At 38.9% G+C, this 21,693-nt stretch overlaps 1 protein-coding gene across 16 annotated transcripts in view; it reads right to left on the bottom strand.

The window, feature by feature from the left end:
- SIPA1L1 (signal induced proliferation associated 1 like 1) overlaps nucleotides 1-21,693 on the bottom strand; it is a 408,737-nt gene that overhangs the window by 117,711 nt on the left and 269,333 nt on the right. For all 16 annotated transcript variants that reach the window (XM_050797315.1, XM_050797320.1, XM_050797322.1 and 13 more), the window contains one exon: nucleotides 96-226. In XM_050797315.1, the coding sequence (XP_050653272.1) occupies nucleotides 96-226 (131 nt within the window). The remainder of the gene's footprint in view (nucleotides 1-95; nucleotides 227-21,693) is intronic.

The following is a 21,693-nucleotide window of genomic DNA, read 5'->3' on the forward strand; positions in this document are numbered from 1 at the left end:
ATGTGCTATTAAATTTAATTGCTTTGCTACTGCTACTATTTGCTTTTTTTCCCCCATTTCAGTTAAACCTCAAATCTCTCTCATTTGCGACTTACCTCACTAGTTCTAAAAATTATCCGGTAGTTGTACGGAGATCCATTTTCTTTCATTTCATCTGGTTTTTCCCTTCGAATGCTCACAGCCACTGGACCAAGATTCTCATCAGCCCCAAAATAGTTCCAGTGTTCTTAGGTAAAATAAGACAAAACGAAGTTAGAAAATCTACCTAACACTTTGAAAATGGTACATTCTGCTCAGTATTTAAGGTCGTCACTCAGAAATTATATCAATAAAATGTAAACATTTAACAAATATTAATATTCTTCAATTAGTTATAAAAACAAAGACTTGGCTACACAGGTTTAGTTCCAGAGTAGATAACGCTGACCACAGGTAGCCTGTTGAGTTTTTCACTACTCTACAGATTACTATACCATTTCTCAAAATAAATTTGTATTTTCTCCCTCTCTCCCACCATTTAAATAGGCTACATTTGTACGTGCTGCCTTGTCTAAGAGAAGGCTTGTGCCAGGGCTTTTTAGTTTTTGTTTTTCAAAAAAATTCTAAACATATTAAGAACACAGTTTGAAGAAAGGGGGATTCCACTAGATTAAAAAAGATATCCCTGGATTGGAGAGAGAGATGTGTGCTGCGAGTCACTGGGCAGCACTCTGCTCCCAAGAAGCCTATGTATGGTGGAGTAGGAGCTCAGAGGAAAGAGCTTCACAGTGCCCCAGGGAGGCAGGACTCAGGGCTCTGGGCCACAGCATAGATCCCACAGTGCAGGGCTAATGTAACTTGTGTGGCCAGGTGACTGATGAGCCTAGGGCCTCTCTTCAATGTTCTGGCCTTTTGCCCAAGGCCCCACACCTTAGCACAAGCCTCCAAAGGACTGGCGCTGAATTTACCTTCCTCTTGACAAAGAGAAAGATGGGGATCAAAATTAAGTTAATTTATAGAAAACACTGAAAAGTGGTATTTACTGTGCATATACATCTTTTAAAAATTTAGACTGTTGATATATACATGAGATGTTCACAGATGAAGTCCACAAAACATGAAAATATATGAAAAACTAGAACAGATCATTTGTTTTTCAAACCTCCAAAATGCTTAATTTACATTATTGTATTTCACTTATATCTGACACGGCTAAATGATTGCATTGTGACATAACATCTCATTATCACACAAAACGAATACACACTTGAAGATACATGTTATTTCCATACAAAATATAAGTATTTGAAAATCCATGAGAATAATAAGAAAAAACAGCATAAATGTTGAATCATGTAGTTTAAAATTAAGTAATGCATATGAAAATACTTTGCAGGTACGAAAGCACAATTACAAAAGCTACAATCATAAATGTTGAGGGCTCTCTAAGAATATTATCATAAGCCATGGAAATTCAAAAGAAGAAAAACACAATGGGAATACAAGCAACAAATATCTCATATATGAGAAATAACCCACTAAATGTCACAAAATTCATGTACAGACACTTATGCATATCCTCAAAGCACAGCACATGAGAATCACACTCAGATTATTTACTCTTACTTTGCACACAATTCTAATAAGCTTGATTGTCTGGTCTTCAAGCTCACTGCTTTATTTCAGAGGTGTGATAATTCCAGATGTTGACAAAGTCCAGGGTGTAGGGCTGATACAGACTTGCATGCAGACAGCAATGTGATAGAACAACTGACAACAAGGAAGAAAACAGAAAGGGAGGAGACAGAAATAGTATAAAAAAGCGGACAAGAACTTAAAGAAAAACAAGACAGCAGTCTGGGGCCAGTTACTGAAAGAGCAAAGAGCTTAACACGCTTCAATAACCTCAGAGGATATTGTACCACTGTAGCACTGAACAACAGTGGATGCAACAGACTGTGAGTCACATTCATTACCTGGTCCTTGTACTTCATGGACTCTAATAAAAATCAACTTCTAGGAACTCCTCAAGTACACCCCACATATCTCACAATGGGCAGGTGGCATGGCAGTTCTCTGCTGCTAGAGAAATTCCCAGATATAGGGCCACCATAAATTCCATCAATAACCTCAACTCATCCTCATCCTTAAGCTTTCCCTGGTCAGCTCCTCTCTCCATTTTTCCAGGGCAGATGTGGCAAACATGCTCTATTCTCCGGTAACCACCCCTCACCTACCTTCTCCTCAATCTTGGCAAATGACAATGTATCTACATCATAAAGGAAATAAAGAAGCTATTTCAGATGCAAACTTACCATCCACACAAAGTCACCAGCATCCAGACTCTAGCTTCTTTTTCTGTATGATCCAAAGCCCCACCCCCACCCCCATTTGCCCATTCCCCCTTCCTAGGGACGCAGGTGCCTTGATGACCCTCTTTTAATCTTCAACTTCTCCCTCTAGACTTGCTAATTCCCATCACTGTTTAATGACGTTTAAACTCACATTTATTCTCAACTCCTCACCGCCTGTCAGAATTAAAGAGTTATCTCCTTTTTCCTTTTTTCCATTGGAAATTTCTTGAAATAGCTGTCCAATTCCTCACTTCAGAATTATCATCTGACTTCCATTGCATGGGTCACCAATGACTTTCTCAAAGTTAAAACAAATGATACTTTTGGTCCTTACCTGGCTCAAACTCTCCATAACACCTAGCACAGGTGATCACTTCATGTTTTCTAGAAACACTCTTACTTCCCTGTTCCTGTGACATTGCCCTCTTCTGATTTTCCTTCTACCGCTCTGGCTGTTCTAGCTTAGTTTTCCTCCCTCTTCCCATCTGAATATTCCACCCACATTCAGAACTTCAACTACCACCTCAAGGTTGATGCCTCTCAGAGGTCTACATGTCCTCTCCAGACATCTCTAAGCCTGAGATCTTTTTTGTTGTTGTTGTTGTTTGTTTGTTTTGAGACAAAGTCTCGCTCTGTCACCTACGCTGGAATGCAGTGGCATGATCTTGGCTCACTGCAACCTCCGCCTCCTGGGTTCAAGTGATTCTCTTGCCTCAGCCTCCGGAGTAGCTGGGATTACAGGTGCGTACCACCATGCCCGGCTAATTTTTTATATTTTTTGTAGAGATGGGGTTTCACCATGTTGGTCAGGCTGGTCTTGAACTCCTGACCTCAAGTGATCTGTCCACCTTGGCCTCCCAAAGTGCTGGGATTACAGGCCTGAGCCACCGTGCCGGGCCAAAGTCTGAGATCCTTACATTTACCTAATGGAACCGTTTGTCCCATGTGCATCTGCAAAAGTAAACCTATCACCTTCCCACAGAAACCTATATAGGTCCCCATCCAGTCCCTATTTCAGCAGCTGCTACCACATTCAACCAGTTGCTCATGCCAGACCCATTGTCATGCTCTGTGAATTCCAGTTTCTGAACATCTCTCAAATCTATCTTTTCCTCATCCCACTGCCACTATTTCTCCTATCATCACTTGCCTGAGTGTTTGTAGTAGTCTTCTAACTGGTTTGTTTTTATCCAACTTATTCACACTGCCAGATGATCCTTCTAAAATGCAAATCTGACCCTACTACAAAACTTAAAACACTTAGGTTCTTGTACCCTTTCCAAGGTTTCCCAAAGGTTCTCATAACCTGTCACTGTCAATCACTCCAGCCTCAGCTCAGACCTTTCACCTTCTTAAATTTGGAGAACCACTGATACTAAACTTCTCTTTCAGGTGCTCAAACTCACAGTCTTTTATCATCTGAGAAAATCTGCTGAGAACATTCTTTTCTTAACCCCTCTTTATTTGGCTAAGTCCTCTAATTTTTAGGTCTCATCCGAAGTATGGCACAGACATCTTTGAAAAGAGGGACTGAATACTGGAAGAAAATGCAAGTGTTTACTTTGGATATTGATACTAATAACTTTATTTTAAAGTGTTATGAATTCATAAAAACACAAATTATTAAAACCAAATATTTAATATATCTCAAGAACAAAAATAGAAACATTACAAAAATGTAAATAAAATATAAATTTATAAACTAAAAATATTAAACAATCATTTTAGTATTACTGGTAGATAAAATACAAATTGTGTTATTTAAAAAATAAATCCTACATAAAATAAACTAAAACTAAAGACTAAAAATAAGATTACTTTGTTAATAATAAGAACTGTAAAATTAACGATAATTTAAACTTTTTGCATATCATCATCAAAAACTGACTACATTTTTTTGTAACTTTTCCCAGCTGCTAATGAAGTATATTTCTGAATTTGGGGAATGGTGATGGGATAATTATAAACTAAATTCAAACACTTTCTTCAGACTCTAGCTTCAAACAAACCCATCTCTGGTTAGATAATGGTAGGAAGATATTTTTGAACTTGTGTCAAGTTTTCACTAAAAAAGAGCTCTCGCTATTATTTCCCAAATAGCTTTTCCAGCCAGTCTTCATCGGTATCAGTTCTATTGGTATGGATGGAGACTCCGGTCCAATTTCCCATGCTAAATTCACCACTATCATCACTAGACTCTGCTTTTTCAAAGTCTTTGAACTTGAAAAAAAAATATTTTTACAATAAAAGCTCTGTTTTTGTCCACTGTCCTTTTTTTCTCTTAAGGATTACAGAAGTATAGAAAAAACTCTTTCCATATGAACACAAGTTTATTCTATTCAAAATCCTAATGTACTATTTAAATTTAACCTTCTGGTAGAGAAGAGTTTCATTCAGCAAATTACCATTTTCAGCTTTTTTTTTTTTTTTTTTTTGAGACAGAGTCTCGCTCTGTGGCCCAGAATGCAGTGCTGTGGCGCGATCTCGGCTTACTGCAGCCTCTACCTCCTGGGTTCAAGCAATTCTCCTGCCTCAGCCTCCCGAGTAGCTGGGACTACAGGCGTATGCCACCACACCTGGATAATTTTTGTATTTTTTTTAGTAGAGACAAGGTTTCACCACACTGGCCAGGCTGGTCTCGAACTCCTGACCTCAGGTGATCTTCCCACCTCAGCCTCCCAAAGTGCTGGGATAACAGGCGTGAGCTACCACACACAGCTACAGTTTTGAGTTCTAAGCTAGAAGATACTGGACTGCAGTCTCTTCCTTCCTCTCAGGCCCCTGGTCCCTGAGCAGTGTGTCTACACTTGCTCTGTGATGTAGCATTTTAAATTTGTTTTCCTATCAGCCATTGACTTCCATTGTTTGCTAGTGAAGATACCCATAATTACAAAGTGTTCTTCTAGCCAGATCCACAATTGTCTTTCTCTTTCTTCTGGAGTGGAAAGTTTAGCAGGGAAGGGGAGTAAGGACAGGGGAGTTTCAGATGAAGAGCGTTAAAGAAAGGCAAGGAAGACTTTGATGAGGAAATTCAGGATGAGGAGAGTCAGAGGAAGAAAAGGGGAAGGGAAGAGGAATTGGAACCTCAAGTAGGGTAGAGAAAGCTTCTGATGGATGAACTGAAATACAGGTTATTAGACCACCAGAAATTAGAATATTTTAGAGCTAGCATACCGGGATGCCAAAAACCAATACAGCAATTACCACATTAGAATGATATAATGCAGCAAAGCAAAGCATTTTGCCAAGTACTCTAATCACATCAACGACAACAACAACAACAACAAAAAAACAAAGAAAAGGTATTTCCTTCTTTTTTATAGATGTGGCAACTTTGATTTAAAGATAAGTCACTTAGCCACAAGTAGTATATAGCAGTACCAGATTTAAACATATTAACTGCTGATTTGAAAGCTCATTTTCTTAGCCATTACACACAATATTATGTTCCCATAAGTTTCTAAAATTGTATTATGAATAAAAAAATCATTAAATAAAACTTGGTTCCTAAAGGAACAAACTGTTTATCTAGTCAGATGAGACATAATGCTTTATTTCTTGATGTGCTGTTTAAGGTTTTGTTGACAGGGAGAGAGATTAACGTTATATCCATATACGGTTGACTTCCTTCCACCTACTCCATTCCTCACATTTAAATGTTTAGTCTGAAGTTTTCTTATTAGTTCTGGTTCTTGGTTTTAACCAGGATGGTACAAAGAGTACCAATAAATAATTATGTCATCATTAAAATATTCCAGGTAAATAGTTTTATTTTTGGTTGATACATTCACAATAATGATTATCATAAAAATTTCACATTCTTAGTGAGGGGAAACAGTAAATAGTTCAAAGCTCAAAGTAATTAGGTCAGGCACAGTCCAATTACCTGATTATAAGGTATACATAAGCATGTGTGTACAAGGCAAAAAAGGTTAAGCTTGGTGTTTTACTTGTGAAGGGGAAAGGAAACTAGTTACAAGAGTCACAGGGCTTCAACCAGCAATTTTTTGTCACTTGCATTGGTTATCATGGTATCTGCAGGCTATTTTTAATACTTCAGTTGCATACTTCCCTGAGGACATCTATAGCATAATTTCAACTGAATGTAATTATGAACAGTAAAAGTACAGTTTTACAAGTAATCTGTAAAGTTATAATTTATGGCTTAAAACATCTGCTTATAATAGTTAATTTAAATTGTTTAATAGAAAAAATAGACATCAGAAACACGAATCAAAGAAACACAAAGCAAATAAAACTTAGGTACTATCTCATGACTAACCCAATATCAAAAACAATGTTTCTGAAATAAAAAACCAGCCCTTGGTAGAGATGTAATATATTCATCCATTGCTGGTGGCACTGTGGATTGGTATCAACTGCTTTTGAAAGCAATATGGCAAGATATGTTAAAGTCACAAAAATGTTCACATCTAAATCTTATAATTACCCTAATTACCCTAATTGATCATACAGAAAGAACAATAAAATCTTTTCCATTTTTCCCAAGAAAAAAACACCGTAAGTCAATGTATAATGGGGATGCTAAAGACACAAGTAATAAGCAGACAGACTTGGGCTTCATCATATATCAGCAGGTCAAAGAATGGCACAGTGACAACTTCAATAGCTTAAAGTTATTTCACCATTTTTAACATTTAAACTATTTTTCTTAAGTAGTCTACCTGGTTGGTTACATGTGTGCCACTATCAGTACAGTTAACAATATAAACTTTGACCCTCAATGTTTTCATCAGTTTAATATTTTCATTAGAGCCGGGCGCGGTGGCTCAAGCCTGTAATCCTAGCACTTTGGGAGGCCGAGACGGGCGGATCACGAGGTCAGGAGATCGAGACCATCCTGGCTAACATGATGAAACCCCGTCTCTACTAAAAAAAATACAAAAAACTAGCCGGGCGAGGTGGCAGGTGCCTGTAGTCCCAGCTACTCGGGAGGCTGAGGCAGGAGAATGGCGTAAACCCGGGAGGCAGAGCTTGCAGTGAGGTGAGATCCGGCCACTGCACTCCAGCCTGGGTAGCAGAGCGAGACTCCCTCTCAAAAAAAAAAAAAAAAAAAAAAAAAAAATTTCATTAGACACACATATGCACACGTATGTTTATTGCAGCAGTATTTACAATAGCAGAGACTTGAAACCAACCCAAATGCCCATCACTGATAGACTGAATAAAGAAAATGTGGCACATATACACCATAGAATACTATGCAGTCATGAAAAAGAATGAGTCATGTTCTTTGCAGGGATATGGATGAAGCTGGAAGCCATCATTCTCAGCAAACTAACACAGTAACAGAAAACCAAACATCACATGTTCTCACTCATAAGTGGGAGCTGAACAATAAGAACATGGACACAGGGAGGGGAACATCACATATGGGGGCCTGCCAGGGGGTGGAGGGCAAGGGGAGGGTTAGGACAAATACCTAATGCATGTGGGGCTTAAAAACCTAGATGACAGGTTGATAGATGCAGCAAACCACCATGACACATGTATACCTATGTAACAAACCTGCACGTTCTGCACATGTATCCCAGAACATACAAAATACAGTAGAGTAGAGTAGAGTAGAGTAGAGTAGAGTAGAATAGAATAGAATAGAATAGAATAGAATAGAATAGAATAGAATAGAATAGAATAGAATTAAAAAAATAAAATAACTAGGAAAACCACTCACTGTTCAAATTTTTCAGGTTTTGTTTTTGTGCAACTTCTCACATGTTAATCTGACTAATGACTAAGAAAGAGAGGACAAAGCGAAAGACTGGAGAATTCAATGTTAAAAAGAAAGAAATGTATTATCTTGTTAAAAGGAAACACAGGTTTGCCCAAGTGGACATAATAAAAGGCCAAGTGTTTAAAGAATGGCTCTCCTTCTGGGAAGTGCACCACTTAGATTCTCGGTTTCTGGTCCTCAGAGGGCTCATCCTAATTTTAAGGGTGGAGGTTCCATGAGAACTTAATAGCCTAGGACCTCGCACCATAATCAAAAGCAGGTCAGAGTAATGGACGGGGACATTTAAACAGGACTGGCCACATGCCAGAATTCTGTCCCAAAGCGTGGCACTAAACTTATAATTACTGTTGCCTAAGAGTAATTGCTCACATTTACAAAGTGCATAGTACTCTGACGTTCCATTTCTTCTTCCCATAGGTAACACTTAAAAAGTGAGGTGATGTATTTGAAAAGATTACATCGAATTTGGAGGTTTAAAACAGTATCTAAAGTAGCACCTAATAGGCGTCTAACTTTTCAGTAAAAGGTAAACTTTAGTATGAAGTTATGTTGACATTAATAAATTGCATCAAAATCATTAAAGAAAAAATACAAGACAAACTTATTTAAAATAAAAGGACACATATTCCAACTTTTCTGTACATAAAATTTTTTTAAATAAAGGGAGGATAAAGATTAGCAGAATCATGAGAGATTTTTTACTGGTTGCTATCAGGCTATGACAAATGGCCAATAGTTATATTTTTAAAAATTGACACTCACTAGTGATCAAAGAAACAAAATGTCTTTTGTTGGTCTTTACTACATGTTCAAAAATATAAACTGTAAATATTCAAAGTAGTTAAGAGAATGTTAAACTACAAGTCTTAAACATACCAGTGGATCTTTCTGGTCTAAGCTTTCTTAAGAGCAATTTGGCAATAAAAATCAAGGCTCCTGTAAAGCTCACATTTCATTTACAGGGCTCCACCTTATGGAAATAATTAGATATGTGGAAAAAACTTATATAACAAGCATGTGGCTAGGAATAGAAATTAGGGGGTCTATAAACTTGACTGAAAAAAATGCATCTTTATTTTCACTAACTTCTAACTGAAATTTAGTGCTTTCATCAATTACAAATGCAAGCAACAAACTATATTAATATTAGTTTTACATGTGACTTTGACACCAATAGAAATCACAGTTTAACATTACATTAAAGTTGTTGCAGACGTATCAGAATATTAATTACAATCACCCCTACTTTGAAATGATGGTAATTAACAGAGCTGCCACCAGGTCTTTTTCTCATGAAATAAGAAGGAAGCACATCCATTACTATGTCTCAAAATTTTAACACTTTTGCAACTGTGCTTCAATATGCTTGGTTTGCTTTGTATTTTTGTTTCATGCACTTTAAAACATTATGCTGGTGGGGTGGGGTGGGAGTGGGGGGAAGTGGCTTACTAATCAAGGTCAAGGTAGGAGGACGGCTTGAGCCTAGGAGTTCAAGACCAGCCTGAGCAACACAGTGAGACACCATCAATACAAAAAATTGGCCAGGCACGGTGGCTCACATCTGCAATCCCAACACTTTGGGAGGCCGAGGCAGATGGATTGCTTGAGGTCAGGAGTTGGAGACCATCCTGGCCAACATGGTGAAACCCCCTCTCTACTAAAAATATAAAAACTAGCCAGGCATGGTGGCAGGCACCTGTAATCCCAGCTACTTGAGAGGCTGAGGCAGGAGAATCACTTGAACCCGGGAGGCAGAGGTGGCAGTGAGCCGAGATCGCCCCACTGCACTCCAGCCTGGGCAACAGAGCAAGACTCCATCTCAATCAATCAATCAATCAATCAATAAAATATTAGCTGGGCACAGTGGTACACAACTGTAGTCCCAATTACTTGGCAGGATGAGGTGGGACGAGCACTGGAGCCCAGGAGATCAAGGTGGCAGTGAGCTGTGATCATGCCACTACACTCCAGCCTGGGTGACAGAGCAAGACCCAGTCTCAAATAAATAAATAAATAAATAAATAAATAAATAAATAAATAAAAAAAATGTATTCCAAGGAGAGTTCACAGGCTTCACTAAACTGTTATCAGGATCAATGGGGCAACAACCACAAAAAGTTAAGACCAGTTAATGTAAGCATTATTTATTATAACAAGAAATGGAAAAAACAGCTGAAAAACTTTAAAAAAGATATGGTATGGCCCATTACAGAAGCAGGACAAAAATGTAAAACTGTATTTAAGACTCCTTATTCATTTTAAAAAGGAGTATGCATGTATTAAGACTGATGGGGCAGAAATAAAACCACTAGTATTCCCACAAAATTAATTTTCTAGAGTTTCTATTTTTTCTATAATGATATACATATATAACTTTTATAATTGGAAGGTTTGTTTGTTTGTTTTTTGTGTTGCTTTGTTTTTTGAGACAGAGTCTCTCTCTGTCACCCAGGCTGGACTGCAGTGGTGCGATGGCTCACTGCAACCTCTGCCTCCCAGGTTCAAGCGATTCTTCTGCTCCAGCCTCCTGAGTAGCTGGGATTACAGGGATGTGCCGGGTTTCACCATGTTGGTCAGGCTGGTCTCGAACTCCTGACCTTGTAATCTGCCTGCCTCGGCCTCCCAAAGTGCTGGCACTACAGACATGAGCCACTGCGCCTGGCCAGATTTTTTTAACTATAAAAAATGCATTTGGTTTGCAAATGGTCAATGACTATAAAGAATATGTTTAAAAGTTAATGTTATTTTTAATGTTAATACCAATTCAAACATTAGCCTAGGGGAAAAAGAAAAAACTACCATCTAAATGAAAGAAATTACAATGAAACATTTGTCTCTAAATGAATCTCCTTATATTTAAAACATCCTTTACACCTCCTTACCAGGCATATTGCAGCAAGATAAAAGGCTTTTGGAGGATTTAGGGGGAAGTCTCTAACAGGTAGCCAGAAATTCAGTTAAGGCAGAAGTCACCACTGCTAACAAGGACAGGGACCGTGCAGTGTCCCAAACACTCAGCAAAACCTACCTATTTGTTGACTAAATGTTTACATGAGTCCTAGAGATGGCTTCTGCTCATGCTTCTCTCAGACTAGACTTGAATGCAAATAGGAAGATGTCTCCTCTCATTGCCTTGATGCTCAGATTAACAGGCTCACCATACACAGGAGGGACCTCCATTAGAGACTGGAAAAGGAATTGATGCAATAAAGCAAATTTTTTTTGAGCACCTAATTTCAGGGCTCAGAATGAGGGTCTCACTGTCTGAAGATATAATGAGGTATACATTTGGGAAATAGGTGGCAAGCTTGATTATGTATGTCATCAACTTGTACTGAAACAACAGATCTAAAAGGCCCTTTGTTTCAAGAATGCCAAACAAAGAGCACAGAAACTCACTGGAATGTGGAAATCAGTAAGCAAGGTAGTTGCTTTGATCTTTTTATATGGAAGGTGTTGGGGCACAGATAACAATACCCCAAAATATGGTGCTTTTGCATGCTGGACATCTTTGAATTACAGAAACTGAAAAGCCGTAGAAGATGTCTCAGAACCAAGGACCTTCTAATCTTCTCTAGTTTCTCCCCTGAAAGCAAAGGGAGGGACCCTCTGGAATTTCCTTATCTGACTGAGGAAACTTCTTACCAAAAAAGTGAAATTGTCTTAAAACTCCCTCCCTAGGAATCACATCAGATAACCAGGAAAGATTAACCACTTGAATTCATAAGCCAATTTTCTGTAGTGATGTTGTCTCACTATGTTGCTCAGGCTGGTCTTGAACTGCTGGGCTCAAGCAGTCCTCCCACCTTGACCTCCAAAAGCACTGGTATTAATAAGCCACTGCCCACTGGCCAGAATGTTTTAAAATGCATGGAATAAAAATACAAAGCAAATCAAGCATATTGAAACACAGCTGCAAAAATGTTAAAAGAGAGAACACTAATAGTCACCACACCACGCAGGCTTTTCATCTATTATGCTGAGGGCAGTTCCTGGAAATTACCTGGGACAGTTTATCTGCAAATTAAAACCACCATTGTTCATGGTGAGGTTCTGCCCCTCACCTTCCTGTCACCTCCCCCTGGAACTCAGAGCAGCTTTGTTCCAGGACATTATCTATTCTTTGGGCTCATTCATTCCCCCTGAAAACCATTTACTACCCTCACAATTGCCTACATCCCCCAATTCCCTCTACACTACGAAGGGGGTGCTACTTAAGCTTCAAACATCTGGCCAATCTTTTGGTGTCACATCGTCTATGGCTCCCGTGTTTATGCATGTATATGACTGTATATACATGCATATATGTACATGAAGGTTTTTATTTGTTTTTAATTTTTTTGTTCTGCCGGAAAAAAATAAAGTTTTTTAACTTTTTATCTGGACTCCTTTTAAACTTAGAGAAAAGTTACAAATATATTACAAGTTATTTCCATATTGCTCACCCAGACTCCCCCAATGCTAACATCTTATATAACGACATACAGTACAATAATCATTGTCAAAACCAGGAAACTGAGCCTGCTTTGTTGGGACTGGCTGGGACCATGGAAAGACTCCCCAGTGCAGGGTAAGTGAGAGATCCCCAATGAGCCACATTTCCATTGTGGACCCACTCCTGTGATCCTAGCTATGGAAGAGCCCCATGACCCTTGCAGGCCCTGAAACAAATATAAGGAGATGCCTGGAAAACATGCCAGGGCACTGCTCAGGACGAAGCCCATGATTGGTCCAACACACCCTCCTGAGTCCTATGCAGCTACGGCAAGCATAATGACACCATTTTGACAGCCTAGCCCCAAAGAGACTGCACCCTGCCCTAGAGATCAACAGCACTTGCATCTCCATATTCCTGGAACCCCAGTGACATCCCCTATATGTAGCCACTACCATAGCAAACTGCTACCACCAGGGCTGAAGCATGGGCCACCTGGCAGCAACCCCCCTTTCTCCAGCAGAGTAAGATCACCCATTTTCACATGCCCAGACTTCACGGCCTACAGGTGCCTTTGTTGTGGGTTGCCATCATCGGGGCTGAAGCACAAGGGAAGGGAATGTTTTCCACCCATCTGCATGTGGCTGCTGCCACTGAAAGCAATCCTGCCCTCCCCAGGAGCACAGCCACAGAGCAGCCACTGCCATCCCCACCTGAGCAACCTTCTAGGGGTCTGGGGATAACTCAGTCCCTGCCCACCATAGCCAATGTTTCATGTGCCATCAAGGGGACGGAGGTCAAGCCCTCTCAGTCCACCATAGCCACGACCAACACCAGTGCACACCACTTAGAACTCAGAGGGTCATCCCACCACTGTTCCTGCTATCACCCCTATCATGCCTGCTTCCCAGGGCCCAGGACTCCAACAACTGTACAGCCCACTGCCAGCATTACTGGTATCAAGCAAGTCACTTGTAGCCCCAGAATTAACCTGCCGGGACCTGCTAGCACAAGTGCTGGTGTTTGCTGCCCTGAGGCCCAGACACACAAAGACTCAGTCCAACACTGCTACCACTGGACTTGATGACTGGCCCACCTCCCAGTCACCAGCAAAAGTTCAGCAAGCCTCCATTAATGACTGTACCCTAAGTCAAGGAAATTACAGATACCACTTATGCTGCTGACAGACAAAGACATTATACATAGACTATACTACTACATGCACCCAGAATCAAAGCCAAAATGCCCTACCCAACCAGCACTATAGATACATTTTCAGGAAAAAGTCCTTCCCCATGAAAGTAAACTCAAAAAACTGCAAGAAGCAGCTGTTATATCAGATGTGTACATAGCAATGTGAGGACATAGAAACCACGAAAAAACTAAGAAATATGACATCTTAAAAAGAATACAATATGTCTCCAGCAACAGATCTCAATCAAAAAGAAATATACAAAATCCTAGAAAAAGAATTCGAAATGTTAATTAATGAAGCTCTGTGAAATACAACCAAATACTGAAAAAGAACACAAATATATCAGATATGAATGAGAAATTTACCAAGGCGATAGAAATTATAGAAAGAAACAGAAATATTGGAAGTGAAGAATTCACTGAATGAAATACAAAATACATTTGAAAGCATCAACAATAGACTAGATTAAGCAGAAAAAAGAATCTTAGTACTTGAAGACAGATCTTTTGAAGTAACAGTCAAAAATTGCAAAACAAAAAGAATAAAAAAAAGTGCAAAGCCTATGAGACATGAGACATTATAAAGCAACCAAATATTCAAATTTTCAGAGTCCCAGAAAGTGAAAAGAAAGTCAAAGGGTTAGAAAACATATTTAATGAAATAATAAGATAAAAACATTCTAAGTCTAGCAAGAGATGTAGATATCCAGATACAGGAAGCTTACAGATCCCCAAACAGAAGCAATAAAAAAGGGGCTTCTCCACGGCACATTTTAGTCAAACCATCAAAAGCCAAAGACAAAGAGAATTCCAAAAATAGCAAGAGAAAAGTGTGTAGTCACTTATAAAGGGACCCCCATCAGACTAACAGTGGATTTCTAAGCAGAAAACTTATAAGCCAGTAGAGAATGGGAAAATACATTAGAAGTGCTGGGAAAAAAAGAGAAACAACAACAACAACAAAACCTGTCAGCCAAGGCTACTATACTAAGCAGTTATCCTTCATAAATGAAGGATAAAAAGTCTTTCCAAGACAAGCAAAAGCTGAGAAAATTCATCTTTTTTAGTATTAAATTCAGTGCTTAAAAAAAAAAAAATGCTTAAGTGAGTCCTAGCCCTGGAAGTGAAAAAATGGTAACCACCATCATGAAAACACCCAAAAATGCTACGATTCCTGAAAGCCACCAAACTTGGCCAGGTGCAGTGGCTCCCACCTGTAATCCCAGCACTCTGGGACAGTGAGGCAGAAAGAATGCTTGAGCCTAGTAGTTTGAGACCAGCTTAGGCAACATAGTGAGACTTCATTCTTAGAAACAAATTTTTTTTTAAATTAGCTAAGGCCAGGTGCAGTTGTTCAAACCTATATAGTTCTAGCACTGTGAGAGGCTGGAGCAGGCAGATGGCTTGAGCTCAGGAGTTCAAGACCAGCCAGGCCAACATGGTGAAACCTCCTCTCTACAAAAAATGGAAAAGTGAGCCAGGCGTGGTGGTGTGTGCCTGTAGTCCCAGCTACTTAGGGGGCTGAGGCAGAAGGATCACTTGAGCCCAGGAGGCAGAGGTTGCAGTTAGCCGAGATCAGGCCTCTACACTCTAGTCTGAATGACAGAGCAAAACCTTATCTCAATATAAAGAATCTTGCTCCGTTCCCCAAGCTAGAGTGCAGTGGTGCAATCTTGGCTCACTGCAACCTCCACCTCCAGGGTTCAAGCGATTCTCCTGGCTCAGCCTCCTGAGTAGCTGAGATTACAGGTGCCCACCACCATGCCCGGCTAATTTTTTTGTAGTTTTAGTAGAGACGGGGTAGCACCAGCTTGGCCAGGCTGGTTTCTGACCACATGATCCACCTGCCTCGGCCTCCCAAAGTGCTGGGATTACAGGTGTGGGCCACTGTGCCCGGCCATATTTCTTTTTAATTAGTCAGGCATGGTGGCATATACCTATAGTCCTAGATATTCAGGAGGCTGAGGTGGGAGGATCACTTAAAGTCCGGGAATTCAAGGCTGCAGTGGGCCATGATCGTACCACTGTACTCTGGCCTAAATAACAGAGTAAGCACCTGTCTCAAAAAAAAAAAAAAAAAAAAAAAAAAAAGAAAACCACCAAATCACAGTGGTAAACAATATGAGAAAGAAACCAATATACAAAATAACTAGATATCAATTAATAAAGTGACAGAAATATGTCCCCACCTATAAATAATAACCTTGAATGTAAACAGACTACATTTTCCACAGAAAAGATATAGATGGGCTGAATGGAAAAAAAAATATGTGACCCAACTATATAATGTCTACAAGAAACTCACCTTACCTCTAAAGAAACATACAGACTACAGTAATAGGATGAAAAAGGTAGTCCATGGAAATGGAAACCAAAAGTGAGCAGGAATAGGTACACTTAGATAAAACAGACTTCAAGTTAAACAAAGTAAGAGACAGTGAAGGCCATTATATAAGATAGATCAATTCAGCAAAAGGATATAACAATTCTAAACATATATGCACTTACCACCAGAGCACCCAGATATATAAAAAAAATTATTAGATTTAAAGAGAAAGACTCCAATACTATCATAGTTAGAGCAGTGGTCCCCAACCTTTTTGGCACCAGGAACAGGTTTCGTGGAAGACAATTTTTCCACAGACCTTGGGGACAGGGGACAGGCATTAGTTAGATTCTTATAAGGAGCGCACAACCTATATCCCTCGCATGCATAGTTCACAACAGGGTTCATTTGCGCCCTATGAGAATTTAATGCCGCTGCTGTTCTGACTGGAGGCAGAGCTCAGGCGATAATGCTGGCTCACCTGCTGCTCACCTCCTGCTGTGCAGCCCGGTTCCTAACAGGCCACAGACCAGTGGTTGGGGACTCCTGAGTTAGAGACTTCAACACCCTACTCTCATCCTTAGACAGATCATCCAGACAGAAAATTAATAAAGAAACACTGAATTTAAGCTACACATTAGACCAAATGGATGTAACAGACATTTACAGAATATTTCACTCAGCAGTTGCAGCATACACATTCTTTTCATCAGCACATAGAACATTCTCCAAGATGGACTATATATTAGGGCCCAAATAAGTCTCAAAAAAACTTTAAAACTTGAAATAATATCAAGTATCTCCTGAGACCACAATGAAATAAAACTAGAAACCAATAACAAGAGAAACTCTATAAACTGTAAAAATACATAGAAATTAAACAACATGCTCCTGAATGACCACTGGGTCAAAGAAGAAACTAAATAGAAAATGAAGAGATTTCTTGAAACAAATGAAAACCAAAATACAAAGTACAAAACCGATGGGATACAGCAAAAACATTGTTAAGTGAGAATTTTATTACAATAAGTGACTACAACAAAAACAGAGAAATATTTCAAATAAGCAATCTAATGGTGTACCTCAAGAAACTAGAAAAGCAAGAACAAACCAAACCCAAAATTAGAAGGAAAGAAATAACAGATCACAGAATTAAACAAAATAGAGACTAAAAACACAATAGAAAAAAATCTACAAAATACAAAGTTGGTTTTTTGAAAAGACAAATACAATTGATAAACCACTTGGTAGGATAACCAAGGAAAAAAAAAAGAAAGAAGACCAAAATCAAATCAGAAATGAAAAAAGAGACATCATAACTGATAACTACAGAAACACAAAAGATCAGAGGCACTAACAAACTAAAAAACGTACAGGAAATGGATGAATTCCTGGACACATACAACCTATCACGATCAAATCCAGAAGACATAGAAAATCTGAACAGAACAATAACAAGTTATAAGATCATGCAGTAACAAAAAGTCTCCCAGTAAAGAAGAGCCCCAGAACCCAATGGCTTTGCTGTTGAATTCTATCAAACTTCTAAAGAACACAAATTCTCGTCAAAGTATTCCAAAAAACTGAAGAAGATGGAACTCTCCCTAACTCATTCTATGAGGTCAGCATTACTCTGATACTAAAAGCAGACAAGGACACACACAAAAAAGAAAACTGCAGGTCAGTATCCTATATGAACATACATGCAAAAATGCTCAACAAAATATGAACAAACTGAATCCAACAGCACACTAAAGAAATAATACACCATAACCAAGTGGGATTTGTATCAGAGATGCAAAGATGGTTCAAAATATGCAACTCAGTAAGTACGACACATCACATCAACTAAATGGAGAAGAAAAACCATATGATTATCCCAATAGACATAAAATGTTTGGTAAAATTTTGCATCCCTTCAAGATTAAAAACTCTCAACAAACTAGGCATAGAAGAAACAGACCTCAACATTATAAAGGCCATATATGACCAGCGCATAGCTAAAATCACACACGGATTTCACTGAAAGCTGAAATCCTTTTCTCTAAGAACTGGAACAAGACAAGGATGTCTACTTTCACCACTCCAGTACGGTATTGGAAGTTCAAGCCAGAGCAATCAGGTAAAAAAAAAGAAAGAAAAGGCATCTAAATCAGAAAAGATGAAGTCAAACTGTCCCTCTGTGCTGATGATACAATCTTATATCTAGAAAAAACTTAAGTCTGCACCAAAAAAATATTAGATCTGGATCATTAAATTCAGTAAAGTTGCATGATACAAAATGAACATCAACACAAATTCAGTAGTGTTCTTTTACACCAATAACAAATTAGTTGAGAAAGAAATCAAGAAGGCAATCCCACCTACAACAGAAACAAAAACAAAACAAAATTAAAAAAAAAAAAAGAAAGAAAAAGAAAAGAAAAATACCTAGGAATAAATTAAACCAAAGTTGTAAAAGATCTCTGTAAGGAAAACTACGAAATGCTGTTGAACGAAATTGAAGAACACACAAACAAACATGTCCCATGCCCATGGAGCGGAAGAATTATTATCATTAAAATGACAACATTTTACAGATTCAGTGCAAATCCCCATTCAAAATACCAATGTCATTCTTTGCAGAAATAGAAAAAAATCCTAAAATTCACATGGAACCAAAAAAGAGGAGGCAGAACAGACAAAACAATCCACAGCAAAAAGAACGAAGCTGGAAACATCATACTACCTGACTTTAAAACATATTACAAGGCTATCGTAATCAAAACAGCGTGGCACTGGTCTAAAAACAGACACAAAGACCAACAGAACAGAATCCAGAATCCAAAAAAATTCATACATTTACAGCCAAATAATTTTTGACAAAGGTGTCATGAACACACACTGGGGAAAGGACACCTTCTTCAATAAATGGTGCTGGGAAAATTCTACAATCCTCTCTCTCACTATATACAAAATCAACTCAAGATGGATTAAAGACATAATAAACATATGACCTGAAACTATAAAGCTACTAGAAGAAAGCAAAGGAGAAATGCTCCAGGACATTGGTTTAGGCAAAGACTTTATGGTTAAGACCTGAAAAGCACAGGCAATGAAAACAAGAATAGACATATGGGACTATACTAAAGTAAAAAACTTTTGTACAGCAGAAACAATCAACAGAGTGAAGAAACCATGAGTTTCACGGGGTAAAATATTTCCAAATTCTTCATCTGACAAGGATGAAGAGAAGGTGGTTAATGAGTACAAACATACAGTTAGACAATAAAAGTTCCAATGCTCAATAGCACGTTAGAGTGACTATAGTTAGCAACAATCTACTGGTATATTTCAAAATAGCTGGAAGAGAGGCCTTGAAATGTCCCCAAAACATAGAAATGATACTCAAAGTGATGGATATCCTCCCTCGCAAATAAAACCAGGAAATTAACATTGGTGCAATACCATTAACTAAAGTTCTTATTCAGATTTTTCCAGTGTTTCCACTATGTGGAATTCCCCCAATCCCATTCAGAATCCCATGTTGCATTTTGTTGTTATGTCTTTTTAATCCCCTATAGATTCTAAGAGTTCCTTAGTGTACTTGTCTTTCATGACCTTGACAGCTTTGAAGAGTATTTATCTCTCAATTTGGGTTTGTGTGGTAGTTTCAAGTGATTGGGCTGGGGTTGTGCCTCTTGGGCAAGAGGACTACAGAAATGATGTGCCCTTCTCAGTACATCCAGAGGTTCATATCAACCTTGATTCACTTAGGTAAGGCTGTGTCTGCCAGGTTTCTCCACCATTAAGTTACTATCTTTCCTCCTGTAGTTTACAAATGTCTTAAGGGAAATACCTGGAGGTCATGCAAATCCTGCTTCTCCTCCCATTTCTCCTTCAACAGTCATTCACTGATTTTAGTTTCCATCAGTTGTGTCCAGTAAAGTTTACAATAGTAAAAATCAGTCTCTGTGATGGCGTTTTTTGCCTATGGGGATCAACTGGTGGTTGGTAAATTTCCACAAAACCATCATGACCACACACAGACCCGTCTATAGTCTCACTTCTTGAGAAGAGAGGAAGAAGAACTGCAATGTATTATCCAGTGTCTAGAGTATAACACAAGGTCATATACACAGAGGGCTTCCTCTACCTTTTTCTTCCTGATGCTATGAATACAAGACACATTGGTTCCTCAACTCAATAAATTTTATACCTTGTTCAGCAACAAACATTCATTCATTTGTAAAACCTGACCTTCTATTCTGTGGCCCTTGCCTTCAAAGCATGCTTAGGCGGGCTGTGAATTAATGCAGCATAGAAATCATCATGCAAAACAAGAGGTGCTAGGGTGTGTCAGGTCAGTGGTGGGAGAGCATCTAAACCTTGCAGGAGAGGGGTTCAGAGGGGCTGCATAACCCTGGAGGACAGGCAGGAGCCTGTCAGGTGGGCAAGAGAGGAAAGGAAGAGTAACCTATTCCAGTGCATACCCTGGGGCCGGGGAAGGAAACTCAGCTCCATGCAGGAGTGGAACAGGATAAAGACCTTCTAATTTGACACACATGTGGTTTCTATCCTGCAGCCTGATCATTGCTCTCTCACTCCACAGGGATACCTTCCTATAGAAAGGTTACACTACTTCTCCTATGTAAGAAGAGATCAGCTGGGGAGCTGCAGGGGAACCCAAGCCTCTTACATTAAGCCACCTCAGCCTTTATTCATAAATGTGATAAAGATCACTGGACAACTAACAGCATGAAGAAGAAAAAACAAGAAAAGTAAGAAAAGTAAAATGTACAAACAGGAAGATACAAGTAATTCAAGAAAAAGAACTTAGAAAAAATTTTTAATTAATACCAATAGAGAAATGGGAGGGGAGGTTATATAAGAAAAAACTATTATGAAAGATAACTACAAGGTGGGCACAGTGGCTCACGCCTATAATCTCAGCACTTTGGGAGGCTGAGGTGGGAGGATTGCTTGAGCCCAGGAGTTTGAGACCAGCCTGGGTGACATCGTGACACCACATCTCTACAAAAAGAAATCTAAAAAAATTAGCCAGGTGTGATGATGCACACTTGTGATCCCAGCTGTTGAGGAGGCTGAGGTGGGAGGATCACTTGAGCCCAGGAGTTTGAGGCTGCAGCGAGCCATAATCACGCCACTGCACTCCAGCCTGTGACAGTGGAAGACGCTGTCTAAAAACAAAAAACAAAAGAACGAGTTATTGAGGGATTAAAAATATGACGGCTAAAAATAAAATTCAGCAAAAGGACTAATAGAACATACAGAGCTACATAGCAACTGCTTGTCATCAGATGAAATCAGTGAGTATAGAACAAAAATAAAAAGAAATTGAAATTACAAAAGAAAAAAAAAAGGGAAGATAAGTCCAGGGGTTCACCATCCATCAAAACAGAGTTCCAACAGAGGAAACAAAGAAATTGTAGAAGACTTTTTTAAAAACCTCTGTTTAATAGCTTCCCATTCATCTTAACTGCACTAACTGGAGACTATAAATACCATGAAGGCAGAGGTGTATCTCCATTTGTTCTCCTCCAGGCACTGTATCTGGCACACAACAGATGCTAAATATTATTTGAATGACTAAACAAATGGATAGACGAGTGAATAAATGTGCAGTTATTTTAATTTTTAAAACTACTTT

Source organism: Macaca thibetana, chromosome 7 (assembly GCF_024542745.1).
Source record: "Macaca thibetana thibetana isolate TM-01 chromosome 7, ASM2454274v1, whole genome shotgun sequence".
Taxonomy (NCBI): domain Eukaryota; kingdom Metazoa; phylum Chordata; class Mammalia; order Primates; family Cercopithecidae; genus Macaca; species Macaca thibetana.